The sequence below is a fragment of the Calonectris borealis genome, chromosome 14 (assembly GCF_964195595.1).
Source record: "Calonectris borealis chromosome 14, bCalBor7.hap1.2, whole genome shotgun sequence".
Lineage (NCBI taxonomy): Eukaryota > Metazoa > Chordata > Aves > Procellariiformes > Procellariidae > Calonectris > Calonectris borealis.
In genome coordinates, this window is record NC_134325.1 from 5,375,598 (window position 1) to 5,402,934 (window position 27,337).

The following is a 27,337-nucleotide window of genomic DNA, read 5'->3' on the forward strand; positions in this document are numbered from 1 at the left end:
GACTTCCTGTGTCCCCGTTCCCGGCCGGCGGCCCGTCCAGCGGCAGCTCTTGCTCTCGCTTTCGGAGCGGTGGTGCGGGCGTTGCCTCACGCCGGCGCTGGGGAAGCGCAGCGCCGGTGTGGGAGCCGGCGTAAGGCGAGCGGGAACCGTTCGTTCCTAGGCGCCGGCATTGCTCCTCCGCGCCCCGCTGGCGCTCGGCGGCCTGGGGGGGCTCGGTCTGCGGGGCGTGGGTGGGCCGGCAGCGTCCCCTGCCCGCCTTCTTTCCGCGGGCAGGTGTGGCTGAAGGCTTTGGGGGGTTCTGCCGAGCTTTTGGGGTGCTGTGCTTTACTCCGTGTGTCTGAAGAAAGTAAGAGGGGTTTGTAGTTCTTTTCTCAAGCTGGAGGCTGGCGAACGGGCAGCGTGCCCTTAGGGGTAGGTCAGACGCCGAGGCGGTTGCTGGTTCCCGAGAGCAGAGTTCCAAGGAAGGATGTAAAACCTCGGCTGGCTTTGTTTGATCGAGGTTATCTGCGACCTTCCTTACGACAGAGTGTGTAAAACAGGCATTAGGGTGTCTTTCTGGACTGGATATTCTAATCGAGAACAAACCAGTCCTTTTTTAGTCATCAGAGATGTTCTAGTCTTTATCGCTGGGGTGGGGTCGTTCTCAATTCCATAATTTAAGATTTTTAAGATGTTTTTGAGAATTAGGAAGAAATAATTTTCAGCCTCTGTGGCTAACTGTGTATCTTCCCTTTTCATAGTGCCTGGTGAGAGTAAACGTTCCCTTTTTTGTAAGGAAAGGTTTCACATGATAGCATTTCTGGGAAGGGGTTATTTAATTTATGGGATTGCATACTAAACATTATTTAAAAATTCAAAGGCTTGAGTATGAAGTGTAACAAGGTTTCTTTTTAAGCAATATAGAGGTCTAAACGTCAAAAAATTCCTCAACAAGAGATTCTTTTAAAGTATGTGCTGTTTAGGAAAAATATATGAGGTTGCAGCTTTGATAACTATTTAATTATTGGTTTTCACTCTGTGTTACCTATCTTGTACGCTGGAAAGGAGATGCTGTGGAAAGGGTACATGTTTATGTGTAGTTGTATTAAAAATGCACAAACGCAGCTAATTCTAAATTTGGTATCAGTTGAGGATAATACTCCTTAAATTTAGGTTTGGGGGAGAAGATGATGTAGGTATAAAATGCCAATGCTAAATGTTTTTCTTGAGAAAATTAGTTTAAAATCAAGGGTGCATGTTGTGGGGGGGAAGTGCATTTTACCATAAAGCAAGGCTTTTCCATAGGTAGACAGAAGTTGTTGAACAGGTGGACGTAAATATATCTTATAGGTACAATTTAAATATTTCCAAGGTTGGTACCTGATAGGTTAAGTTTTCTGAAATGAACTTCAACAAAAACTTCTCATAAATGAAGCGGGGGTCTAATTTGGGCCTTTTCAGCAAACTGAAACCTGATGCTGTTTGAATGGGAAGACGTTCCGTGTTTCTTCAAACACAGAAAAACAGATGTAATACTAAAAAGTGAACTAATCAAGAACTAATTTATTTTTGGCAGGTGCAGCTAAAAGCTGAAGCTGTTACGCACCCATGAATGAGTAGTGCTAGTCTTGTACATCAATGGCCTCTGTGCCAATAATTCCAGACTCTTACAACCATGTGTTGGCAGAGTTTGAATGTTTGGATCCGTTGCTTTCTGCGCTCAGGCTGGATTCTAGTCGTCTGAAAGTGAGTTTGTGGTGTTTGGGGTTTTATTGGGTGGTGGTTTTTTTTGTCTTTTTTTTTTTTTTTTTTAATTTAAATAATCACCTTATGTGGTTAATCACCACAAGATTAATCTCGTTCTTTTTGGGTGTATGCATGCGAGCTTATGGGGGGGAACACTTTGGGAAGAAGTGGTGAAGACAAAGGATCCTATTATTCTTTCTTAATGTAGCTGTGGGGTAAATAATAGAGTCTTACGCGGTCGCTGTCTTCTACTGCTTGCTCCAGTCGCAGAGAGTGCTATTCTAATATCTTTGACGACTGTGCTGCCAGTGTTTGAGGGGTGGTACACACAGCTGGCAAACAATGAAGCCCTTAAAAAATAACATAATAATGCAAGAAAAAGATACTGTTATTAGCGCTTACTAGCAGCCATGTTGTGCATTGTGATTTGTATTCCTTCAGTGCACATGTATAGCGGTGTCGAAGAGATGGCTAGCTCTAGGCAGTTCAGGAGGAGGACTGAACCTTATACAGAAGGATGGTTGGAAGCAAAGACTCTTTCTCACTCATAAGGTAAGGGTAAAGAATTCTATACAAAAATTTCCAGGGAAAATGGGACTGGGAAGGAAACGTTGTTTCAAGTTAATTTTTATTAAGAGTCAACAGGCATTTTCAGCTTACTGAATTGTCCAAATAAGGTGAAGTTTTGGACTGCTCCATTTAAAAAAGGTTGTGGTACTGGTGTGTATTCCCAGAGTGTGTGGTGTAATAGATTTCATGAGGTGTGAAAGAAATTAGTTGAAAGGATCAGACCTTCGTTTTTCAAATTCTTATTTGTAACAGCAGCAACAAAGTCACCTGAATATTTAAGGATTAGCAGAAAACTTTGAAAATGAGACCAGAGCAACTCATGTGTAGGTAACTACCGATGTTTGGATGTCCAAACTATGAACTACCTGGACAAGCAAAGAAAAGATAAGCTGACTTGCTTTTGCTGAAAGAGGTCATGGAACAGGGATTGCTGTTTCCACAGCCAGATGCTCTTTCCTGGGAGCCACTGCTGCTCCCACCGTAACATGAATGCAGCCATTTTTTTAAGGTTGGGAGCATCTCGCTTAGTTCTGGCAAAACAACTTCTGTAGGTGCGAGAACAGGAGATTGATTTCTGCATTTTCCAAATCAGAGAATGAACTGCAGTTGTTTCTCTTGATGCTGTCATGTTGTTGTCAGCTGCATCTTTTTAGAGTAAACTCAGTGTTTGCAAACAAAACCGAAACAAACAAACAAACCCGTACATCACAACAAAGTGGTAGCAGCTGTTGAAATGAATTTGGTTTATATCTTAGAGATAAAAGTGGTAAGGGCAGTACAAGAACAACTTTTACCTGCACTTACTCCCATACTTGCTTTCAGGAAGGTGCCATTTCCCGGGTTGCCTGTTGTTTACATGATGAAGACTATGTTGCTGTCGCCACCAGGTGAGTGATGTACTTACAAACATAAATTCAGGATCAATATTTTTAAGTAGCTTTTAAGTTTCAGACTGATGTGTGCTGAGAACTTGGAGGGGGGCAGGGAATTAACTGGTAGAGGCCCCTACAGGATAATTCCCTGCACAGACAGTTTGCTTGACTTTTTTTCTGGAATAATTGTTCCAGAATAAATATTATTTCTGTAACAGAACATCTATGGGAGAGCTAATGCCTGTGAAGTTATGATGACAAATATCTCTTTGAGACCTTTCAGCATCAAAAGAAATATCTTCCTTAACTTGGCAGAGTGAGATTGGTAGTTAATACCACTTACATTGTTTAAAATCCATTTAAATGCTTATTTTTCCGCATCCTCACTGGTGATTCCAGTAAATGTGAGCGTAGCCTTCCAAAGCTGCTGATAGCGCTCGTAGCGCACGGAAAGACACTTACTCTTCTTCAGAATTAAGAATGTGATGCTTCTTGAAAGCATGCAACCTCAAACACAGCCAGCTCTGAGATGTACTACTTTGCTTAGATTTTCTGTTTCTTTGGAATAATGTATTTTTATCAATGATAAAACATTAGAAGACTTCTTCTCAAATTGTATTTTCTTTTTTAATTGTTGTAGCCAAGGTCTTGTAGTAGTCTGGGAGCTGAATCAGGAACGTCGTGGGAAGCCAGAACGGATTTATGTTTCCTCTGAGCATAAGGGCAGAAAAGTCACAGCTCTGTGTTGGGATACAGCTGCCCTTCGTGTTTTTGTAGGAGATCATGTGGGAAAAGTATCAGCCATCAAGATTAACACATCGAAACAAGGGAAGGTAAAATGTCACATACTGTGTTTGAGATTAAGAGGTTCCCAGGGGATGATGTGTGGAATCTTTTTGTTTATTTTAGTAAAGTAGGACAGAGGAAACTTGCCAGCTGATGAAGTTCTGGTAGCTTTGACTGTTGGGATGAAGACCCAGTCTCTTGAGACAACAGTAGAAATCCTAACCTGTGAATTTCCCCCACCCCTTCTTTTAGCTATTTTAGTAATGCAACATACAAATGTTTTCAAATATACAGAATTAAAAACTGGCCAAGCTTCTTCGTCTTGGAATTTACAAGTATCCAAGCCCAGGGTCTTGGTGTTTCTGAGCCTGTTGGATTCCGTAGACTCCAGCTACAGGTTCAGCTGTGCGTTTTACTCCTCAGCTCAGCTGTCGGTTTGAGAAAGGGTAATCCCAGGCTCTGATTTTGCTTGGCTCTGTCTGGATACTCTTATCCTTAAAGATGTGGATTAGTTAAAAAAATTGGTAGGTGGACGTCAAGCTTACATCCGTTACATTTTGTGCAAAGGGCACACAAATTAATGAAAACAGCCTGATTTCTAGCCCTTGAGTGTTCTTTAAATTTTACCATTACTAGGTCCTTTCCTTCTTCTTTTAGTCTGTAAGAAGGAGCACAACCTGGAAATAGGTGTGTTCCTCCAGGTCCTTTCTAGCTCTCATGAAAGATTTTGACGGAAAATTGCCTTAAAAGTAGCAAGGCTATTGCATTTAAAGAAAGAGCAAAAAAATTCAACTGTGGAAAGAAAGGGAAAAGGAGAGGAGAGAGGGGCAAGGCCCATGGAATATGTGTCTGCTCATGCCTGTTAAAGGAATTGGACTGTTGAATCTCTCATGTAATGCACTTTCTTTGAAGTAGGGAATTGACACCTTCCTAACAAACTGCTTTAAGCTGTTGAAAATGGTGACCGTCTGCTAGAAAATCTGAGTGCAGTTCCCAGTAGTTTCTTATGAATAAGAAGTCTGTCTATGACTTTGTTCTGCCACCCACGCAAACTGAGAAACTTCTATAATAAATAGTATTTGGGTAATTTGCTGCAGGGTGATAGAGAAAGTGAGTTTATGTAAACCACTTAAATCTGATGGAAGTTTTTTTTGTATCAAGTAATCCTTCAGGTCTGTCTCCATAAAACTGTTTGCTGGCTGAAAGTAACCATGGGAGAGAGTTGACAAAAGCACAAATCTTACAAGAGCAAGAATAAAAACCACTCTTAATGTTACAAAAAACACACTCTTTATAAAGAAATGGCAGGATGCTATAGGGATATGATTTTTTTTTTTTTCTTAAACCTTCAATAATGGTTTTGGGAAAAGGAGGATTTAGACTTTTATGCCTCTAAGCATTGAAGCCTTGTTTTGTAAGGGAGAGAGAAGAAAGAAACTGCTCTATCTTATGCTGTGTATTTGTAGCATATGTGAGCCTTTTCTGAATTTTGTGATTTTAACTTAATGAAATAGCCTTTACTTTGAACTGAGGCCCTGTATGTTTTCTTTCTTGTTTTTTTTTTTAACTATAGGCTGCTGCTACTTTTGTGATGTTTCCTGTTCAGATTATAACCACTGTAGATTCTCGGGTTGTTCAGCTTGATTATTTGGATGGAAGACTGCTCATATCTTCACTTACACGTACTTATTTGTGTGATACTGAGAGGCAAGTTATGTTTTACTTGTAAAATATTGGATTTTACAGAGTCATACAGAGTTTCTGAAGTGACCTCTGGACATCATCCACAGGCTCTCTGGGCAACTTTTTCCACTGGTTCACCACCCTCACAATAACAGAGCTTTTTCTTATGTTGAAATGGAATTTCCTTTATTTCCATTTGTGCCCATTGCCTCTTGTCCTTTCACTGGGCACCACTGAGAATAGTCCGGCTCTGTCTTCTTTAGTCCCTCATGAGGTATTTATACAGGTGGGATCAGATGAGTTCCACCCCTGAGCTTTCTCTGTTCCAGGCTGACCAGCCCAGCTCTCTCAGCCTCTTCGTATAAGACAGGTGCCACAATCCCTTAGTTGTCTTTGTGGCCCATCGCTGGACTTTCTTCAGTATGTCTGTGTCTCTCTTGTACTGGGGAGCCTGGAACCGGACCCAGCACTCCAGATATGTCTCATCAGTGCTGAGGAGAGGGGAAGGATCACCTCCCTTGACCTGCAGGCAACACTCTTCCTAAGGCAGCCCAGGAGGCTTTTGGCCTTCTTTGCCGAAAGGGTGCATTGCTGGCTCATGGTCAGCTGCTTGTTCACCAGGACCCCAAGGCCCTTCTCTACAAAGCTGCTTTCCAGCCAGCTGGCCTGTCCTGGTGCCTGGGGTTATTCCTCCCCCAGTGCAGGGCTTCGCATGCCTGTTTATCTAGCCCACGCTTCCTCAGTTTGTCTGTGAAAATGTTAGGAGGGGCGGTGTCAAAAGCCTTACTAAGAGCAAGATAAACAACATCCACTGCTCTTCTCTACACAGAATGGCTGGCTTGATATATGAGAGGGCTATAAACGTGATTTCCCCTTCGTAAATCCATGCTGACTATTCATAATCACCGTCTTACCTTTCATGGGATTGGAAATGGTTTCTGGGATCATTTGCACCATCACCTTCCCATCACCAGGTGGACCAAGTGGTTCTGCTGGAGAAAAAAAAACAACAAACCTTCATGATCTGAGCATTCGTTTAAACTAACAAATATTTCTGCACCCTGTCTTTTATAAACTTCATGCAGGCTTTATAATATTCATTACAGATTTTTTTTTCAAGCACCGAAACCAATTCAGCAACTAGGATTTAGTGTTTTTATTCTTCAAGAACAACATAAAATTAATTACAGCCTTTATTAATGCTGCCTTAACAAGTATGTTTTTTCCACTAGAGAGAAGTTCTGGAAAATTGGTAACAAAGAGAGAGATGGAGAATTTGGAGCATGTTTCTTCCCTGTTGGAAAAAACAGTGGGAATCAGCAGCCGTTAATATATTGTGCTCGACCTGGCTCAAGGATGTGGGAGGTGAACTTTGACGGGGAAGTGCAAAGCACACATCAGTTCAAGCAGCTGCTCTCATCACCGCCTCTCCCTGTTGTTACTCTCAGGTAGAAGCATGAATGTTATCGGTGATAAACTTACTTGGGTCTTCTAGACTAACTGAAAAGAACTGCCTTAACACTGAGAAGATTAAATAACCTCCTAGTGCAGTCAAGCATTAATCCTAGCTGTCATCTTAATACGTTCTCCTCTAATAATGGAAACCAGTATCTGAGTTACGAAAAATGCCAAAGCCTTGATTCTGCAGGTATGTCTGTGTGACTACTGCAATGAATGCGGCTGTCATACGACTATGTTTATTTAAGCCAGCCTTGTATTTCCAGGGTTAAGAATATTATATTAAGGAAGCGATATTGCTGTAGTTATGCTTGTAATGGATACTAATTTTACTTTACAGGCTGGATCCTCATTATACTAGTTCCAGCTGCTCTCCACAATCTTTATCTTTCCCCAAGCTACTGTATTTGACGTAAGTATTTGTCAGCATAGCTTCCTGTTGACAAAGTAGACTTAAAAATAAAAGAAGTTCTATATTTTCCTAGTTTATATTATCAACTTTATCTTTTTGCATAAGAATTTTCCAAGAATCATGCTAAACAACTCACTTCTCGCTTGCTGTACTTAAGCCAATGCCATCCCTGCGTATTTTACAGTGACTACCACAATTAACTGTTGCACCGTTAACGTCTGCTTTGCTTGCAGTGAGCACTGTGTAATGACCTGGACAGAAAGAGGCATTTATATTTTCCTTCCCCAAAGTGTTCAAGTTTTACTCTGGAGTGAAGTAAAAGGTAAACTAAGAATGTTCGCTTTGTAATATTGTTTGTTATGTTTGTCATTTCTGAAGTCCTTGCCTAACATGGAGCCTTCTCAAGCTCAATTTCTGCAGCTGGATTGCAGAATGTTGATCAGAAAACTGTTTTTCCTTGTCATCTGTCAGGTATATCCGTGAATATTAACCCTCTCTCTACCTCCTCCAGCCAACCCCTCCCTCCATACTTCTGAAAACATGCTTGAGAAACAAGACGTGGTGTAAAGTGAATGTTAAAATACAGTAATCAACTAGTGAGAGGTAATAACCTGCAGTGTTAGTGAGATAAAATCTGCGGTATCCTTTCCTCATTTCTGTTTATTCAGGTTTATTGTCAGGTGTCCTATGAAGGCAGCTAAAAGCTTAAACCTGTTTTTTCTAACATCTGTCTAAATTGGAGCCAGGGAATGTACTTGTTTGGCAGATGAGTGAGGCCTCATAAACGGTTTTGTGTGTATGGTTTTAGGCATAGTCCTAGAATGATTAGTCACTGTCAGTCACTCTTTTCCTTTCCCTTCTCTCCTCCACTTTTGGTGTTAATTTTCCAATGCCTTTGTCATGGAGTATTTGCATATAGCATAACTATTTCATTTGAAAACTGCTGAAAGGTGAAAGTTTTTCTACTAGGAAATGTTTTCCTTCTGTTTCAAAGCTAACAATGATGTATTTCTCATCTTTATCAGTCTTTAGTTTTTCATCCTCCTTCAGAGGAAAAGGAAACTTTTTGGTAACTTTAGTGTACTTCTTGAATGCTTCCTAGAAATGTGACTCTGGAAAGTTTTGATACTTTAACTGTGCTTTATAGTTGTTAGACACTAGTTTACCACTCTTCAGTGTTTGTTTTCCCCATGCCACAGTGTATTAGGCTTTTGCACGCATTTGCAGTCAGAAGGGAAATATGTTTTCACCTTCTTTCAGGAACAGAAAGGAATGTTGACTAACGATTTCAGTCCTCTAGATATTTATGTGCATCTGGTTTTGCAGATATTCAGGATATTGCAGTTTACAAAAGCGAGTTGTTCTGTCTGCATACAAATGGAAAAGTTGTGCACCTCTCCCTTCTGCTGGTAGACCGCTGCATAGAGCGTCTGATAAGAAGAGGGTTCTGGACACTTGCTACCAGGGTCTGTTGTCTCTTCCAAAATTCAATCATTTCTTGCAGAGTAAGTAAATCCCTCTTCGTAAATGTGCAATTTAAGTTCCGTAGGTTTCTGAGATTCATATTCTTGGAGTTTTTAAAAAGTCCTCTAAACACTATACTTTTAGGATGAAAATTAGCCTGCATGTATGGTACCTTTCGCTTTTCACATGTGCATTAGAAATAATGATTCTGTTTCACTGTGTACTTTTAGGCAAGAAAAAATTTACCTCTAGACAAGCTGGAGCATTTGAAGTCTCAGCTAGATGCCTCAACCCAACAAGATCTCATTACGCAGCTGGAAGAACTCATTTCAAAGTTGGAACCTCTAGATTCTGCGTGCAGCAGTAGAAGGAGCAGTATTTCATCTCATGTAAGTGTATTGGTAGTGCCAAAAATGTTACCTGCAAATTTCATCTTTATGGCTTAAAATCACCTTGTTGCTCACTTTGAAGATGAGGCTTTCATTTTTACCATGTCTACTATAGTTGATAATGGTACTTTCTAAAATAGGTGGGGTAGAGAGGTATGAAATACTATTACTTGCATTCTTTAAGTTTTTAGACCTCTGCCTTTTTTCCATATTATTTTGTGGCTAGTGGTTGAGATGTGGACAAAGATTGATATGAAGAAGACTTTCTCCACACCTGAGTTTAGTGTCTTAACATGCTTCAGTAAAGGTCATCTTGATTGTAACTGTAGTTTTATGTGGTGAAAACTGAATGTCTGAATGCTCAGAACTATCCTAGCCCTATTTAAAAAATTGTCTCACTCTGTGACGCTTAAGCAGAAAGCTCTAAGGAAAAAAAAATCAAAGCATATTTCTAATATTCTTTTACACATACAGCTGCTTGGTATTGTCTTAGTTTCCCAGCAGTTTTTCGAGAAAGGGAAAATATTTCATAGTTAATACAGTATCAGTTACTGCTTTCACTCTAACAATGTTTAAAAAGTAAAGTTTAACAAGCACAGTAATGGAAATTCCATCTTTATGTGGTAGACAAGTTTTTTTCATTAGCAGATGGGGAAGTAAGCTACATAGACTGACCATGAGCAAAAGAATGTATGTGTGTCCTGGAACTAAATAGTTTTGCAGGGTCCGTAATTGTGCTAGCTGGGTATGGTTAACCAGCAAAAAGAATACAGACTCTTGGGTACGCAGGTACAAAGGGCTGAAGTAACAGTCTCGGATGCAGGACTAAAGCAGAGATGGTTTTTGTCTTGTACTAAGTACGCTAGTTGTTCTGCAAGCTGCTTTCCTAAAAGCAGTTGCAGCATATATATCTTTATAAAGTCACGGGACTGCACACTTACTGGCATGTGTGTACTTTTGCATTCTGGATATGTCAAAAATATGCTGTTGCATAGGGCTTTTCCAGACAGTGAATTATGAAGTGCTGTGAGGTTATTTGTGTGGGTTGTTTGAGTTCATCGCAGGAAGTTTAACAAGGAAGTACAACATCTAACTCCTCTCCTTTGTCTGACAGGAAAGCTTCAGTGTCTTGGACTCCGGAATATATCGTGTTATCAGTCGAAGAGGCAGTCAGTCAGATGAAGATTCATGTTCTCTACACAGTCAAACGTTCTCAGAGGATGAGAGACTTAAAGAATTTCCTGCACACCAGGAAGATGAGCAAGTAGAATTTGGTAATATTTCTTAATGAAAATATGTTATTTGGATGCAATTTTTATTTATTCTACAAGAATTCAATTGGGTTGCCTCTGTGCTCTTATTTTCTACTATCAAGTTATCCATGATTAAATCCTTTAATTTGATCAATGGGACCACAGTCACCCCACCTTCCAGTCAAACTCTTTCTTAAAACATCGGGGTGAAATGCTGGCCCCATAGAAATCCAAGCTTAAAAACAAACACAACCCAGAGAAACAAAACAAAAGGTCCAGAGGGCTTTTACCAAGCTAGGACTTCACTCAAATTTCTGCCCCCCCCATCTCTGTGCAAGTCAACATTAATGCTAAGATTCTCTCAGCTGACTACGCCAGTGTTAACTGAGCTTCAAATGAGATCTGTTTTGCTGATGCTATTCTTCCAGTAACATTAGTTCCAGGAAAGAATTTCTTAGTCTTGGCTCTGGCTTTATATTTCTTTAGGGAAAACAGTAGGCCTACGATAAGTGTTCTTAACTCTCTTGCAGTGTGTCATTTGTAAAGGGAATCATCTCTTACATGTGTACATTAGCATGGGGATGGTAGAATTGTAATCAGCTAACATTTAGACCATCCAGGGAGCTTTTTTTATTTCCTAACAAATATCTGTCACTAAGGCGAAAGCTAGAATGAGACAATAATGGGTCTTGTTCTCTGCTCTGGTTGGGATTGGGAGGGGATGCAGAAACCTGTGATGATGAGGAGCTGGCTTCGTTCCAGGTATGGTACAGAGGCTTTCCAATAAAAAACCTGCTCTTTAGCTTTTGCAGAGAGTGGATGCCAGTTGAGGATGGAGAGAATTTGGGTGCTTTGTTGGGGGAAAGCCACAATGGGGAGGGAGAGTATAGGAATTAGTATTTACTCCCCTACTTGTCAGTAGTGTTATCCTGCTGACAAAGCTACATGCTGTTTGTAGCACTTAGGTTTACATTTGCCTCTTGACCTACATCACCATAAAAACCACCAGGTGAGAAAACTTGGAAGGAAGTGTATCATTTCTGATATTAAAACTCTAAAATGAAGGGATGTAGTTTTTGAATGTCAGAAGATAGAAAAGTTCTATATGTTCAACAAGAGATAACACATTTTCTGATTGTTTCAAAGTAGAGAAGTTCTAGATGCTTCTTGAAGCATGTGTACTTAATTTGGTATTTAAGAGAAATGGACTTAGTGTTTCCCTGCTCACATTTACGTAAGATGTCATAAGTTTTTAGGTTTCTAATCTGCATAATGGACAAAAGCAGCCTTATTTACAAGCAATCTTAAAATCAGTTGTGACCTTTAGGCACTATATAGAGAGATTGTGGATTCTGATGGTAGAATTTCTGTAACAGCATGGCATCTTTTGCTCTCAACAGTGCAGATAGCGCTGACTGTTGCAAAATGCAGTGTCATCCTTACTTAAAAGGATCCATTTTTTCTTATTTACGTCACTTAAAGATACAGTGTGTGTTTGTACCAGGAAATAATTAATCAAAACACATTGTCGATTCTCTTAGGGGTATAAGAGTTAAAAGGAAATAGTGATTCTATATTTCCTGTGATTCTTATCAAAAGCCAGAGAGCTATGGGTTCAATTATATTTTGAAGTCTGTTCAAATAAAAGGGTGATTTATACCTTAACCATGGCTTATGCATCTCTGTATGTTCATATGTGATTTAGGTTTTAGGAAATCGTGCTATCTGAATTGATTTATGCCACAATACTTAATTTTCCTAGATGTTTAAGTAACTGTCAGTGGATTAAATCAAGTTTTTGTCCCCTAAATGGACTGTAAGTCTACTTTTGGAAGATAGATTTCAGACAGTTGTTGATCATCGTTTGCCTTGTTACAGAGCCAAAAGACTATTAGCAAAGCAGACCTACCAGGTTCAAAGTCAATAATAAAATGGCCCTTGAAACCAAATAGCTTTTTTCTGGCTCCCCACGTTCTTGAATATTAAGTATGAAAATATCCCATGCAGGTTATCCATTACTGAATTAGTGACTTGCAGTTTGTTTCACCGTTCCATTTTTGCCAGGCCACTGTTTCATGACTCTTTATTTCAATTCCATTTGTTAGACAATGTATCTCATGCATCTGTGACGGTTGAGGCTGACCGGAGTGAGACATTTCTCCCATTCAGTATTCCTTTGTCATTTCGTTCCCCATCTCCTCTCGTCTCTCTCCAAGCTGTCAAAGAAAGGTAAAACTTGCAGCAGGTTCACTCATCCATTACATCTTTCCCTTTTCTGTCCTCTGAATTTGTAGCGTTGTCTGGTTTAGTTCATACTCTGTTCTGCAAAAATGTAATGTCTGAACTGAAACACTGGAGATGCAGTCGAGTTTGCTAGACAATTTAAAGCTTCCATCTTGACTCTAATGAAGATATGAAGAGCTGCTGTTAACTTCAGTGGAGCCAAGATTTCAACCTCAGTTTTTAAATGGCTAAGAATGTTTAAATGTCTAAGAATGTTTAACATTACCCTGTAAACTGTGGTTGTGGTTTGTATTCAAAGCAAACTTTCTGAATATTGTTTTGGGATTTTGCTTTTCTGGTACTTAGATTTCTGAAGAATGAGTGAAGGCTTCCTATGTTGCTTGGGGACAAATATTAAAATATTCAAAGCATGCTCGATATTGCTGAAACACACTTGCAAGGTATACCACGTGGTCTGCCGTCTCCCCACACACACCTTTCAGTGAATCTAATCAATTCCCCAAGTGTTTATAGAATAATGGTAGCTTATACCTGGTGCAAGTAAATATGGTAGAGTTCATTTTATGCAGAAATCAAATTGCTATTTTAAAACTCGCTTTAAAAAACAGGAGGGGACAAATGTAAAGGAGATGGTGTTAAACACATAACTTAAAAATTTGAAAAAAATTATGTATGTTAGTTCCTTAGCTAAAATGTTGCTGGCCCATAATGATGGTCTGAAAAATTGCGTAGCCCTCCCTTGATCACTTAGGTATGTGACTTATGTCCTGCAACAAAAAATGGTAGCTGATATCGATAATGTGAGGATCTCGGAATAACCTTCAGAAGTACGTGCAATGTTTTGTGTTCTTTCTACACTGTAAGCAGTTTTTAGGACTTTACTAGTAATAAGTGTTTCTACTAATAATGACAACTACATTTTCAAGTATTCACTATATTAAATTTATAATTACATAAAATACTATAATATTTACAGTTAATTTTTAAAAGTTTACCTTTAATCCTTCTATACGTTAAAGTCCAATTGTTTTGCTACATTTGAATCCTTCCTCTCTTCTGCAGCAACCTTCAACTTTTGCTATACCTTGGTATAGTAAAAGATGCCATATTCTCTGGCAAGCAGGTAAAAGGGTTGCTTTTTTCTTTTTTCTTGATGCTCTTAAAGTAATTCTTGGCCAGAAAGGAGGAAGCTGATTTTTCTGTTCCACTCTTGATGACATAGTTCTCTTCATGGCAGTGGTAGAAATAATTGGGTTTTGGTATGTTCACTGGGCTTTCTCTTGAATAAAATATCTGAAGGGGTAGAGACTGATGATGTGAAAAGGACATTTTTCGTGAGCTTTGTAATCTGAAGAATCAATTTGGAGTATAGTAAAGCTGTTTCTTACCACCAAGAGGGACATAATTTCCTAACGATGCTCTCTGTTTCTAAGCTTTAAAATGCAACATAGCCAATCTGCATTTATTTGCATACAAATATATGTCAAAATCTAAGTGCTAATGTTTGTATGTGATCCTGTTTCTCCAGCAGCAAAAAACTCAAGTCTTAAATACTTCAGGTTTTTATTCTGTGCTGGAAGTATGGACCATGACTGAAGTATGAATTTTGAGCAGCTTCTTAGTGAGTATTGTTCTTGTTGGTCATCGCTGCTCTCATCCTTTTCTCAAGAGTTCTTCAGATTATAAAGTTTTCTGAAATCGTGGTTTGAATGGAAAGGAAGTGCTTGATTTGTTCGGTTTTGAAATTCCAATTTTAAATGTTTGAACCTCTGACTTTTAGTGTTTCCAGCTTTGTACGCAAAACTACTGAAAAGATTGGCACGCTTCATATAAGTCCCGATAATAGAGGGAGGCAAGAAGCAAAGGATGACGAGCAGCTGCAGGAGTTGACTGTTACTCTGGTAACATCTCCCCAGGAAGAGAAAGAGTGAGTGCAAAATCACGTTTTCTTAGCAATTGCATTTGCTGGGGATTCTAAGGATAGCAACCTAAAGGAAAAACTACTGTTTCAAGTAGAACTGCGAGCTCAGTGTTAGGTTTTTCCAGCTGCCTTCATTACTATGGTGGGTTTCACTGGTTCTCCCTGACTCCTTTCCTAGAAGCTGATTAGGCAATGAACACTTCTGGGTGGCGGCGCATGCAGTCTCTACAGTGCTGTAACAAACTGAAGAGCAAGAACGTAGTGTATTACACTACATGAGAATTGCTGATCTGTGGTGCTCGTTATAGTTATGGACGTGAGTCCAACAGCTCATTTCCTGTCCCTCCTGAGTGGGGAGTAAGCACTTTTATCTCCCTAAAAACATACCTTTTTTTTTTTTAATAATGGTAGCTATAAAACACTGAACTTCCTTAATGGTTGTCCAATTAATACAGAGCTAAGGTAATTCATATTCCAATTATTTTCTAACTTACCATTTTGGACTAACTTTCATATAGTGGCATGATACTGATTTTTATTCAGTACCTTCAGAAATCTACTGTAGCTGGAGTGGAAGCCGTTATAGAAGGCCACAAAAATAGTATTATCGGTTGCTTTTCTTGCCCAATTCATCCATTATGTCTGTTGAGCTGTTACTACTTTAGAAATGAAAGCTTTATTTTTTTTTTTTAATAAAGGAATTAATGTTGTTTCTTCACTTAAATTATTAAAGATAATACTTCAGCTAAGATTGAAGTTAATGTGTTTTTCTAGGTTAGAACCACAGAGCTGCCAGCTTCCAGAGGAGGACCATCTAAGAGATCTCAAGGCTGCAACAGCAGAAGCTATGTAAGCAGGAAAACCTTTTAGTGTATAGATATATTGGGCTTTGGTAGAAAAAGGATTGATTTTTTTAAATTACTTTTTTTTTTTATTCATTACATACATGTAAGAGTAATGCTGTAAACATCTATTAACATAATCTGAAAGGATCTCATTTGGTTAATGATTGTTTCCCTTATTTAAAACCAAGCAAAACCCACTGAAAGCTTGTTTAGGTAGTCTAAATTGTTTAGGTACTAAATTCTAAATTATCCTTTTGTCCTAACTGCAAGTATAGTTTAAAAAAACAAAACCAAAATCACCTAACAAACAAAAATCCATTCTGAAAGAAATCTTGAGGAACTGGCAATGTACTAATATCAAATGTAGACAGTCTAAGTAGCCTAAGTTCTGTCTGATGCACTCAAATCCACAAAAAACAACAGCTGACTGTAAGTGAAGCTTAGGAATATACTTTGAGTTACACAAAACATAAATAATACTTCACTTGTGGCATCTTATAGCCGTCAAGCAACTTGCAAATTTCTTTTTTTATGCTACAGAGCGAAACTCCAGGATCCCCTGGTTTTGTTAGAACCGCAGTGTATGAGAAGGGTTTTACAGGAATGGTTTATCTATCTAGAAGAAAAGTTCGGCAGCAAAGAGCATTCTGCTTCCTCTATTAAGGAAAGCAAGGCTGTGTGTGCTGGAGAAGAGAGGGCAGTCCTGCAGGAAGATCTACAACTGGATCCAACTGATGGAGACCCAGCAGACAAAGAACAGAGTAGTATCTTGGAAGACTGCACTGAACAGGAAAATACTGATGAAACTTGCCTAAGCAAAACCATGTGTGAAAATTGTACTGATTTGAAGGGATGTCTGGACTGCTGCTTTCAAGTGTCTCCTCCATGTGTCATAGAACCGGATGTTCAGAAAGATCTCGTTGAGTTGACAACACTGTGTTTTGAGCTGCGTGTATTTTCTGGTGGAAATGGCGAGGCAGAGGAAAGCTCTGATGGAAGTCTGCCACGAGCAGCTTTGTGGACCGTGGCTTGTAGGTTTATGCGAAGCTACTTCTTTCTTTTGGATTTAAAAAGACTAAAGCAGTGTATTATAACCATGTATGCAACCAGTCCTAACGTATGGGAAACATACATCGCAGGATTGAAAGGTAGCTAAAGAAAAATTTATTACTAGTAAACTGTTTGGGAGAAAAAAAGAAAAAAGCTTGAAGACACTCCCATTTGTGTCTGCAAATTTTCCTTCTGCAGGTGCAGTGTGGGAGGGGGAGGGTGGTTGGTGTGTGGGAGTTTTTGTTCTGATTTTGGGTGGGTTGGTTGGTTGTTTTTCCCCCAAAGGCTAACTTAGGAAGAACTGCTGGCTCCTTGGAGAGGCTCTTCTTCCCCTCCTCCCACTTCGCAATTCTGAACCTTTTAATTTATATGGAGCTTGTTGGTTGAACACTGTAGTGAGTACAGACCAGACCTATTTAAAAACAAATATACGTGCTTCAAAGAGCAAAAGCATCTTAATTGGAATCATATGTCTATAGAAACAAGGCAAAAGCTAGGAGAGGGGCTTCAGTATTTGCACTGGAAACAGAAGATTCGACTTGCAGAGAAATGTGGTTAATGTGAAACAAAACTGAATGGAATAGATGGTTCCATGCAAATGAGCGGCTTGTGATCACGTCAGACTTCCTTTTTCCACAGAAATCCTTTCTGATCTTTTTGATGCCTCTTTAGCCTTATTAAACCAAAGCTTCCTGATTATATTGGAAAACAGAACTTCATCTGTTCTCTGTGTTTAGCTTCTGCTTTATGCATTTGTTCTAAGAGTGAATTAAAGTCTCAGCATTGATTTGGCGCCAACAGAGAGTAGTCACACAACAGAATCTTGCTTTGAGGGTTGGTATTTGGGTTTCTGGGAATCCGTTCACTATTTGGATTCTGAGAGCCCTAGGAGCAAAAGTAATGCATTCCCAGTTTGTCCTCAGTTGGACTGCACTTGTGCCTGTAGATTAATACTCGCATTTCATCAGGATCAAGATTTGTGTTGAATTCTGCATTTTGTGAAGTCAGTGTCCAAGCTGAATTTTTTATTTATTAATAGAAGCAAATTGTAATATATGAAAACTGATGCAGATCTGCATTATATTCAGCAAGCCATATGTCCTGCAGTGGGCTATCTTTTTCCACAAGAGAGAAAAATTGCCTCCTCAGAAATCTGAAGAAAAGTAAAATATATCAAGAATGTTATTCCATGCCTTAATTGTGTCATTTTGTAATTGTAATTTGCTGTAAGCACAGATTAGTGATGTTGATTTCTATGAAATGAAGAAGTAGGATCTGTTCACTTGTTACTACTGTTAGCTAGAGAGTTCCATGAAAGCAGTGATAACTTTTGTCCTTATGCTTAACAACAGCCGTGTGTGTGTTAAGAAAAAAAAACTTGCCCATATCTTGTAACTTGTGCGCTGATTTATTTCAGAACTAACTTGTCACAGCCCAGTGGCTTTAGCAATGGAAAATGAAGATATGTTGAAAATCCTGAAACAGCTGCATGACCTGGGGCCTTGGGATGATAGCCCGCTGTTACTGGTACATGCTCAAAGGTTTGTAGCCGAGTCCTTTTTTTCTCTTCTTCAGTGTTGTTAACTTGCTAGCAGGAATTGGTTCACTTAACATTTCATGAAGCTTTCTGGGAATCTTTTAAAGAGATCACCTTTCAGTACTGTCTTGAACTTGCAAGAGATCTTGGAAAAATGATAATTTTGCTGTTTGGTACTGAAAACAGTTTTTATCCCCTCTCTCCAGGCTTTATGAAAAATTTGGGGAAACAGCTCTTCGGCCCTTGATCAAGTTCCACCCCTCTATTTTGCCTTCTGATATCAAACAGCTTTGTAGGAATGATCCAGCTCACTTTTTAGCGTATTTAGATAGTCTGGTGAAATCAAAGCCAGAGGATAAAAGGTAAAGGGAATATAGAATCTCTTTCATCTGTCTGCTCTCTTCATCATGTAGCTGTGTGGGGTCTTTTTGGTTTGGTTTTTGGGGGCTTTTTTTACTGTTTCGGTATCTATCTGCTTGGTGTTCTTTAGCATTAGATTCCAATTCATTCTGCCAGCTTTAGTTGGTCTCTCAGACTGTGTTTTTTTGTTAGATTAGATGCTAGTTTGAACAGGGTTTTTCTAAATAATATTTTCAGTGGAACTGACTATTTTTGTTCCTGTGCCTGCAGTTTAGTATACCAAGGTTAGACAGCATTTAAAAAAAAAAAAAAAAAAAAAAAAAAGCTGGAGGAATCCAACTTTCTGTGGTCCCCTCAGTTTCTAGAAACATAAATCATTCTAGGCTTTTCTATATTTAATTTTACATCCATATTTTGGTTTATTTTTCTGCATACAATCTCTACTTCTCCATATCTAGTATATTTAAAATTGGTAGGTTTTTTCTGTGTGTTTTGTTTTCCAGGTCATCTCTCCTTAGATCTCTTCTGCAGCCCGAATCTGTACGACTGGATTGGTTGTGCTTGGCTGTTTCTCATGATGCACCACAAAAAGCAAATACAATGGACGTGGAAGGAAATCCCAGGTAACATAGGGTTCACCCAGGGTCCTGAGTGCAGCAAAAAGCTTTAAGGGGTCTGCAGGCTTTTGGCTTAGATTTTGTATGACAGTTAGGATGTCACTGAATTCTTCAAGCATTTTGCGTATTGCAGAGTTCAGCAGAAGCAATCAAAGGATTAAGTAACTTTATCTGTAATGCTTTTCAGAGTGACTGCTGTACAGTGTTTCATTCGTTTTTCCTTCTCTCTCTTCAAATACCTGCCTTTCTTGTAGAAAGAACATAATGTTCTGAAGAAAACCATTAATGCTTTAAAACTGAATTTCTCATGTTCTAGGCCACGATCGCATTTGTTTACTTGGGGCTACAGCCAGCTCATTCTGCTTTTGATTAAACTCCCAGCTGATTTTGTTACAAAAGAGAAGATGGCTGACATCTGTAAATCACATGGGTAAGAAGAAAGCTTGGTGATTCTTGATACTTGGTTAGTTGGTATTCTGACCCCAAAAAGATACAGATGAAAACCACCCATCTGCTCCGTACTTGGACAGGTTTTATTTAAAAACCTTTCCTGTTTTGAGGATGAATATTGAGTGTCCAATGTAATGTCCCAAATACCCCTTTTGACTAAGGGGTATTCCCCGTGACCCTACTCTGCAGTGATTTCTGGCATTCAAGAAATTCCATTGCTTCTGTCTTCACTGATATTTAAATGAGCATTTAATTATTGTTGACTTTAGTTTAGACTGAGTATTTGATTCCTGGAAATCTTTACTCTCTTATTCAAGATTTTGGCCTGGATATCTTTTTCTCTGTCTGGAGCTGGATAGAAGAATAGAAGCCTTTACTAATATTGCTCATTTGGATGATTTGAGCCTGTTGAATGGAGAAGATGGTTAGTGAGTCTCAAGCTGTGTAAACGTACTTCTGTAATATAGGAACTGCCCTTCTTATATACTGATTCAGTTTGTCCAAAGTTGAGTTGAAGTTTTATTTTTTGAAGTGTTTTGGTAGCACTAACTGTGTGTAGTGCAGCATATTTGAAACGCACAAATGGGTGTTACGCTCTTGTATCTTCACACTGTGCTTTGTGAAATCAGTGCTAGAAAATGCTTAAAAGTTCAAGAATGTAGAGTAGTTTATCAGTAGGGAGTAAAAGCTGAACTTGGTGTTATAGATAGAGGAATAGCTAGCCTCCCTGCACAGCACGCAACTCCCCCCACTACACAGGCACACACACACAAAGTTACGACGAGCGAAGCATTGTATCACGTGGCAGAACTTAGAAGAAAATTCCCAGTAGCCCTAAGATGGACGAAACAATTCTTTGTCTCTTGACTTAAACCAAAGCCTTAAATATTGAACTACTGTGAAGCTTTGTGTGCAGTTCACCACTGAATCTTTACAGAGTCAGGCAAGGCAGTACACTTCTGTACGCAATTTGCTTGTTGATAACGCTTGGTTTTCTTAAATCTTCACAGAGAAAAACAGAATAGCTAGCTTCCCTTTTAAGTGCAGAAATATTTAAAATAGTAGGCTTAGAATAATCCTTGTTTTACAAATAATGTAACAAACTCTTTTTACATGTAGGTTCCATTCCAGAGACCATAGAAGAATGGAAGTTTCTTCTGCGTCTTGCACAAAATCACAGCACAGCTTTCCACCACCACGGCCCACAGAACGGGAATGCTGTCAGCAATGGTAGCTCGAGCTGCCCAGACTGCATCACTGTGGAAAACGTAGCTCTCTTACTGGCAAAGGCCGTTGGCCCAAACCGTGCCTTGCCTCTCTTGCAGGAGTGTGGCGTGACGCTAGAATTGTCTGAGAGATTTACTGGTGTCTGTGAGATACTGCGAATTGCTGAGAAAAGGCAAAGGTAAGATGACACAACAGAAGATCCATGTACGCACCCTATTCATTTTGGATCTTCTTGGTGCTTTAAACTTTCTTTTCCGTTAACAGAAAGATAAAATACTTCACATTTTTACCTCGGATTTTAAACTCAGCTGAAAGCTTTTCTAGTATTTAAGAGCTATGTATTGTGCCATATATGCATTTTAAAATGGGAAATGAGGAAACAGGAGATCATACATTAAAGATGTATGTGAAGGAGATTCTCTGAAGGAGATACCTGTCTTGCTGAGTCCTGCAGAGACTCTGATCTCACCTATCCCTTCCAGAGAATGCATGCATGGTGCTGTCGTGATGTTACTTCTGAAATACAACCACGTTTTTGACAAACTTTTCTTTAAAAGGCAAACCAAAACTCTGTGTTCTTTCTGTTGTTAGCTTTTTTTACCATTTGACTTTTTTTTTTCTCCTTTGCTTTAATTGCAGAGCACTGATTCAGTCCATGCTGGAAAGGTGTGACCGGTTTTTGTGGTCTCAGCAAGCATAGAAAACAACGTGGAAAACTTTGGCAACATTTTTTACAGTAATGGTTGTATATTAAAGTGCCTCTTAAACGTAACAGGCTCTTAAAGAAATAAACTCCTGTCTAAAAGTTCAATTATATTGAGCCAGTCTCCATTTGGCAGGCATCTGACCGGGAACTGTGGATGGTTCTTCCTTACTCCTTTGGAGATGAGTTTTGAACTCTAGAACTTAAATCAAAACAATCCAGTATTTATCTTGAAATTAAGCTCACAGATTTCTGAGATGAAAATTCCTGAATTTATTTTCTGAGTCTGTATGACTTAAGTGGTAAGGATATGAGCCCCTAAGTATTAAATTATGGTGTATAGAATTGTTTGCTTGTTTGTTTGCAAACATGAGAAGCAATTCCTTGGAAATATTTAAGCCCATAGTTGTTTTAATTTTCCTGTAAATGACATTGACTTTTTCAAGTTACTGTAGAAGTGCTTGTTCAGCTACTTTTCTGTTTTTTTCCTCTTAAATTATATGGACTGGTCTTGTCCATTTGAAATGCATTAACTGAGCCAACTCTTAAAATGGGAGGGGAATATTTTCGAGGAGTGGATTAACGGTTAAGAATGCTGATTAACAGAAGAACTTGTAAAAGGAACTCACTGTTAAACCATAAGCATGGTATTTCGAAATTGCCCATATCTATTTGTGCAACATGACTATAGGCATCAGTTGTGGTATTTCAACAAACAGTGGACAGTGGAATTAGAATCATAGAATCATTTAGGTTGGAAAAGATCCTTAAGATCATCGAGTCCAACAGTAAACCTAACACTGCCAAGTTCATCACTACACCATGTCCCTAAGCACCACATCTACACGTCTTTTAAATACCTCCAGGGATGGTGACTCAACCACTTCCCTGGGCAGCCTGTTCCAGTGCTTGACAACCCATTCAGAGAAGAAATTTTTCCTAATACCCAGTCTAATCCTCCCTTGGTGCAACTTGAGGCCATTTCCTCTCGTCCTATCACTTGTTACTTGGGAGAAGAGACCAACCCCCACCTCGCTACAACCTCCTTTCAGGTGGTTGTAGAGCGCGATGAGGTCTCCCCTCAGCCTCCTCTTCTCCAGACTGAACAACCCCAGTTCCCTCAGCCGCTCCTCGTAGGACTTGTGCTCCAGGCCCTTCACCAGCTTCGTTGCCCTTCTCTGGACACGCTCCAGCACCTCAATGTCTTTCTTGTAGCAAGGGGCCCAAAACTGGTTGGTTACGTCACTAGAGGAAATGAAGTTACAGGGAGACAATTAGTGGCAGGCTTTCATCTGTTAATAGCGTTGCTTGTGGAAAAGCCAATACAACTACTTCTAAAAAAGAAAACTTTAAATCTTTTGGGGTTTAGATTTTGACATTGGAAACAGCACAGATCCTTCGATCAGAAGCACCCCATGCTCTTACAGTAAGACTTGGAATAGGTGCCTGTTCTCTTACCTGCCAAATGAGCACGCTGCTACCTCAGTGGCCGTTGCGCTTCACCAACTGCGTTTCATACAGCATGTGAACGTAGTACAGCGTTAGCCGAGTACTCGTGTTGTCCTCCTTAGAGGAAGTTGGCTGGCTTTCCGAGAATGTACCTGGCTTATCTCTGTATGTAACAGTTCCACTTTACTTGCTCTGTGTATTTTGTGCACACAGCAGGCTCTTTCTTACTTCTGTGGGGTTTTTGTACACTTGGTTAACTTCGCATGAGGGTTGGGGCTTTTTTTGGTGTTTTTGCAATAAATCATAACTCTCATAACCATTCAGAGCTTTTTTATTTTTAATTTGGTGTCAGAACAGTCATATAGCTAACATAATGGGAAGCTTTTGTTCAAATTTGGTGTCTAAAGTGAGCTTGTGTTGATGATTTCAACTGACTTGGCTGTCAATAAAGAGTAAGAATTTACTCTCTGAAGAAGAGTTGGAAAATAGTTGTTTCCCGTTCTTGATATGCGTGTTTTTGTCTCACGTGGGTAAGGTGAAGGGACTGTGAAATGAAATGGTCTTCTGTTTAGAAGTTACAGTTGTACAGAGCAATGCCCTAAAGCTACAGCCCCTACTTGCTCTTGTCAGCCAGATGAGCAGATAAGCTGCAGCTCATCTTTCGTTTTGGTGACTGACTGTGGCGGAGGGGACCCTTGATAAGCAGAGATGAATAAAGGGGGCTTTGCCCGGAGCAACTTTAAATAGAAGCTGTGTTGTTTTGGGGTTTTTTTCCAAAAAAAATATATAAAAGCCTCACACCTGCCTCAAAACATTATTTCACTGTTAGAATCATCATCAAAACCTATGGGGAAATCAATTTCATTTAAGATAAACATCTGCATAAGCAATCTGTTTCTTGAAGAGGGGCCAGGTTTGCAGTCATTCTGCATGTCTATAAGCCCAAGGCCAATGTTAGTAAATAAACTCCTGAAGTGAAAATTTCGATAAGGTGCTGTTACTTCCCAGAACAAGGAATAACTGCATCTGTTTTTGTGCCTGAGCTGGGAATTCACCTCATCCTCTTTCTCAATCTGAGACTTAGATTGCAAAATGCCTACATTGCGGAATGTTTGCAAAAAGTAGCTTGCGTTTGTAGACATTTAGAATTAAAGGGCAACCAGTTTGAGGTTGCTTTTTACCTTAACTATATCAGAATGTACAGACCCAGAAAACGGTCTCCCAGGGGCCCCTATGTGTCTTGTGTTTACCCCCCGGTGTGCACACGCAGCCCGTGTTTTAGTGCTAGGCCAGAAAGGAATATTCCATTCAAACCCTTCTGCATGCCCAGAGGCAGCTTGCCTATTTCTGTTGCAAAAGCGACAGTTTTGGCTGCAGCTTGTTTCTGTGGGCCAAGGGCTGTGACCCAGAAAGCAGGCCAAGAGGATACGGGAAAGCAGTGCTCGGGCTGTTGCTGCTGGAGCACAAAGCTGGTGCTTTATCTCGGTTACTGTAGGGAGCTCCAGCATTGTTGTCACTGCTGCTGCCCTCCTCGTTGGAGACAAGTCAAGGGCATGCAATCCGAGACCTAAAGATCCCCTCCAGCGCCTACCTTCTTGCAATTATCCTCATGTTTGTGCTCCTTGCAGAAAATTTTGGTTTGGAGAAAATGTGAAACACATCAGACCACATCGGAAGACTCAGAAATATCCTCTATGGTCCAAAAATGTCTGAGGTCTTGTACGGAAAAGTTCCTTAAGTCAGTTTTGAAGACAATGCTCTGTTCTAGGTCCGTGGGCAAAATGGGACATGCATTAGTGAGTCTGTACCCCAACTTACAGGAATAATTTTCCAATCTTTTTTTTTTTAATCAAAACCAAAAAGGTGACAGATAGGGCTACTTGCAGCCAGCAGAGAAGGCGCTTGAGCTGACGTGTACTGTAAGGGCCTAAGTCGTCACTAGGACGTGAACAGAGTTGCAGCAAAACACAGCACTCCAGTCTCTGCAGTAACTGAGCTGTTACATCTTGTCTTCCCAGCACGCATGGGAATTTCACTTAGCAGTTCCTGAAGCCGTTCTGGTAACGCAGCTGACCGTTCCTTGTGCACAGGTACAGACCCAACCTTGTGCTTCAACGTACAGCGCAGACCATCAGGCACCTTCTCCTCCGAGCTCTGTCCAGCACAAGAGCCGAACAGAAGTGTCACCCTTAAGCCAACTGTAACACTTCAAGCACACAGAACACTTCAGTCTTTGAGGCAGTTTCTTAGGCTGCTTGTTAGAGGAGCAAAAAGTCCTGTGACAGCTGAAGAAGCACCATAGACTTTCTAAAAAATTGTGTAACAGGAGCTATGAACTTTCAGGAAGGACAAGGACAGGCTTACCGTAATGATTTCTGTGTTGAAAGTAGAGTGGTGGTGGGAAATTCCCAGCCATGGGTATCCTTTCCAATTTCCTCTTTTGAGGGGTTTGAATTGCTTATAAATACCCTCTCTGAGTCTGAGAGCATAGGAGACAAGCTCCATCTCCTTTGGCTTCGTCTTTCTGCAGTGGTGAGTGATACTCTGAATTTGTGAGCTATATGCAGTGGTTTTAGATGGTATTTGGGAACAGGACTAATGCTTTAGCGTGTGGGGCTTCTCTGTACTCATGATAGGATCAGCAGGGAATGCTAAAACGCAAGTTTCTCGTGTCCATCTGCCTCTCTTGTGGAGTCCTTAGCTGAGCTTGTGGTCGCACAGAGGGCATGAGTCCTTGTGGGGGGAGAAGCGGGTTCCTGGGCTAGCCATCAGCGCTGGGGCAGCTGCCCGGGCACAGCTATGGGTGTGATGGGTGCTAGGCCAGCAGTCTCTCAAAGGGGCTCCAGAACTGCTCATCTCTCTGCTTGTCTCGCAGCTCCGTGTCAGGCTTGGGCCAGGAACCATGAGGCTCTGTGTCTGCCTCGTGTTGCTCTCCTTTATTCTATGTGCAAGTGCTGACACGTCACCAATAACCCGAGCTGCACGATTTGTCGGGGATGCGGTGGGAGGTAAGCAGCTGTTACCACGGGCCTTTCTCTCAGGAACCCCCTCCCCGAGCACAGCTTACCAGCAGTCAATGGACGCAGTCCTCGGAGCTGGGAGGTCTGCAGCTCCACACGAGGGACCCCGCTGGTTTCTGCTGCTGGAAGAGGGCCTTGATCAGCCCCCGCAGGCCCTTTCCATGGGCACACCCCCGTGCAAAGGCCGATGTGGAGAAGTGCCTCTCTCTGCTACTGCTCCTTTCAGCTCCTGGCTGAAATGGTGCTTCACTGTTTCTGGGATGACTCTTTAAAGTCAACATCATCTCTGTTTCTCTGCTTTCTTCAGGGGCATGGGATATGTTCAGAGCATACCGGGACATGCGTGAGGCAAATTATAAAAATGCTGACAAATATTTCCATGCTCGTGGGAATTACGATGCTGCCCGAAGAGGACCTGGCGGTGCTTGGGCGGCCAAAGTGATCAGGTAATGGAGCGTATTTGGCTTGTTAACAGAGAGTTACTAGGGATCCAGGCATTCCAGTTAGAGCGAAGTCCTTTTTGACTTGTGGTCAGCTTTTGACCTAGAAGGACAGTGGAGGGGAGGGGAAGCAGTTAATGTCTGAACAGCCTGTCTCCATAGCAATGGTGCCTCTCCTCCCACGAGTGTGAGCCTTCTTGTCCTCCCGAGAAGGCAGATTCCTTACCTCTGCATTTCTGGTGATAAGGAACTCCCTTTCCTTGCTGGTTTGTTTCCTGACATAACAGTTATGGATTCAGACAAGGGCTGAATACATTCTTGCATCTCCCTTTGAGAAGTTCCATGGAAAAGCTAGTTTTACACGAGTGAGGACGTCAACACAAAGTGCAGTTAAATGCTGGTTGGTTCAGGTGGACTTTTTTCTTCCTGCTAGTGATGCCCGGGAAAAATGGCAAAGCGACGTGAGTGGCAGAGGCGCAGAGGACACCCGAGCTGACCAAGAGGCGAACGAGTGGGGCAGAAGAGGCGGGGATCCCAACCGCTACAGGCCTGCAGGCCTTCCCACCAACTACTAACGCTGCTCCCCGGAGGCCACCTCCGCTCCCCTGTTACACCTCTTCTGTGCAGCCGAATAAAGAAATTCTCCTGAAAACTGCTGCCCCTCGCCACTGGCTTTCCTTCGGGGGGGCGAAGTCACAGCGGTGGCTGCCAGGGAAGCGGGACGCTCTCGCGGGCGGGCTCCTGTGCGCGTCCCCGCGGGGCGGTGTCTGGGCATCCCGGGGGGCGCCGGCGCTGCCAAGGGGCGGGGGTCTCACTTGGCCCTGGGAGCCCGGGGGCTGCTTTCCGCGGTCGGGGACCGCCG

At 40.9% G+C, this 27,337-nt stretch overlaps 2 protein-coding genes and 1 long non-coding RNA gene across 9 annotated transcripts; 2 read left to right on the top strand and 1 right to left on the bottom strand.

The window, feature by feature from the left end:
* The first annotated feature begins 1,555 nt into the window (after window positions 1-1,555).
* HPS5 (HPS5 biogenesis of lysosomal organelles complex 2 subunit 2) lies at window positions 1,556-23,492 on the top strand. 6 transcript variants are annotated; one of them, XR_012675719.1, is made up of 23 exons: window positions 1,556-1,725; window positions 2,167-2,277; window positions 3,118-3,182; window positions 3,808-4,000; window positions 5,527-5,664; window positions 6,873-7,084; window positions 7,435-7,506; window positions 7,740-7,828; window positions 8,833-9,011; window positions 9,201-9,359; window positions 10,474-10,633; window positions 12,718-12,841; window positions 14,637-14,783; window positions 15,552-15,626; window positions 16,163-16,770; window positions 18,090-18,213; window positions 18,416-18,571; window positions 19,073-19,192; window positions 19,503-19,616; window positions 19,954-20,060; window positions 20,756-20,866; window positions 20,962-21,041; window positions 21,503-23,492. XR_012675719.1 is itself a non-coding variant. In XM_075163048.1 (22 exons), the coding sequence occupies exons 1-22, from the start codon at window positions 1,618-1,620 to the stop codon at window positions 21,561-21,563; spliced, it is 3,408 nt and encodes a 1,135-aa protein (XP_075019149.1). In that variant the 5' UTR covers window positions 1,556-1,617; the 3' UTR covers window positions 21,564-23,492. The 6 variants fall into 6 exon arrangements, 3 of the variants coding, with proteins under 3 accessions (XP_075019149.1, XP_075019150.1, XP_075019151.1); XR_012675720.1 differs by lacking the exon at window positions 19,954-20,060; XM_075163048.1 differs by having other exon boundaries at window positions 20,756-21,041.
* On the bottom strand, window positions 5,657-25,467 carry LOC142088108 (uncharacterized). Its single transcript, XR_012675727.1, has 3 exons — window positions 25,380-25,467; window positions 22,598-22,811; window positions 5,657-6,628 (listed from the first exon to the last, which is right to left on the bottom strand). It is a non-coding gene; the product is annotated as an uncharacterized LOC142088108 (long non-coding RNA).
* LOC142088106 (serum amyloid A protein-like) lies at window positions 23,720-27,123 on the top strand. 2 transcript variants are annotated; one of them, XM_075163080.1, is made up of 4 exons: window positions 23,720-25,547; window positions 25,891-26,023; window positions 26,343-26,481; window positions 26,909-27,093. In XM_075163080.1, the coding sequence occupies exons 1-4, from the start codon at window positions 25,347-25,349 to the stop codon at window positions 27,048-27,050; spliced, it is 615 nt and encodes a 204-aa protein (XP_075019181.1). In that variant the 5' UTR covers window positions 23,720-25,346; the 3' UTR covers window positions 27,051-27,093. The 2 variants fall into 2 exon arrangements, with proteins under 2 accessions (XP_075019181.1, XP_075019182.1); XM_075163081.1 differs by lacking the exon at window positions 25,891-26,023 and having other exon boundaries at window positions 25,529-25,547; window positions 26,909-27,123.
* Window positions 27,124-27,337: the final 214 nt, after the last annotated feature.

Bases quoted from the DNA above. Each gene is read 5' to 3' on its own strand.
- LOC142088106 (XM_075163080.1), top strand. From the start codon at position 25,347: ATGAACTTTCAGGAAGGACAAGGACAGGCTTACCGTAATGATTTCTGT. The intron at 25,548-25,890 runs GTGAGTGATACT...CTTGTCTCGCAG, and splicing joins GGCTTCGTCTTTCTGCAGTG to CTCCGTGTCAGGCTTGGGCC. The intron at 26,024-26,342 runs GTAAGCAGCTGT...TGCTTTCTTCAG, and splicing joins TGTCGGGGATGCGGTGGGAG to GGGCATGGGATATGTTCAGA.
- HPS5 (XM_075163048.1), top strand. From the start codon at position 1,618: ATGGCCTCTGTGCCAATAATTCCAGACTCTTACAACCATGTGTTGGCA. The intron at 4,001-5,526 runs GTAAAATGTCAC...TTTTAACTATAG, and splicing joins ACACATCGAAACAAGGGAAG to GCTGCTGCTACTTTTGTGAT. The intron at 12,842-14,636 runs GTAAAACTTGCA...TCTGACTTTTAG, and splicing joins CTCCAAGCTGTCAAAGAAAG to TGTTTCCAGCTTTGTACGCA.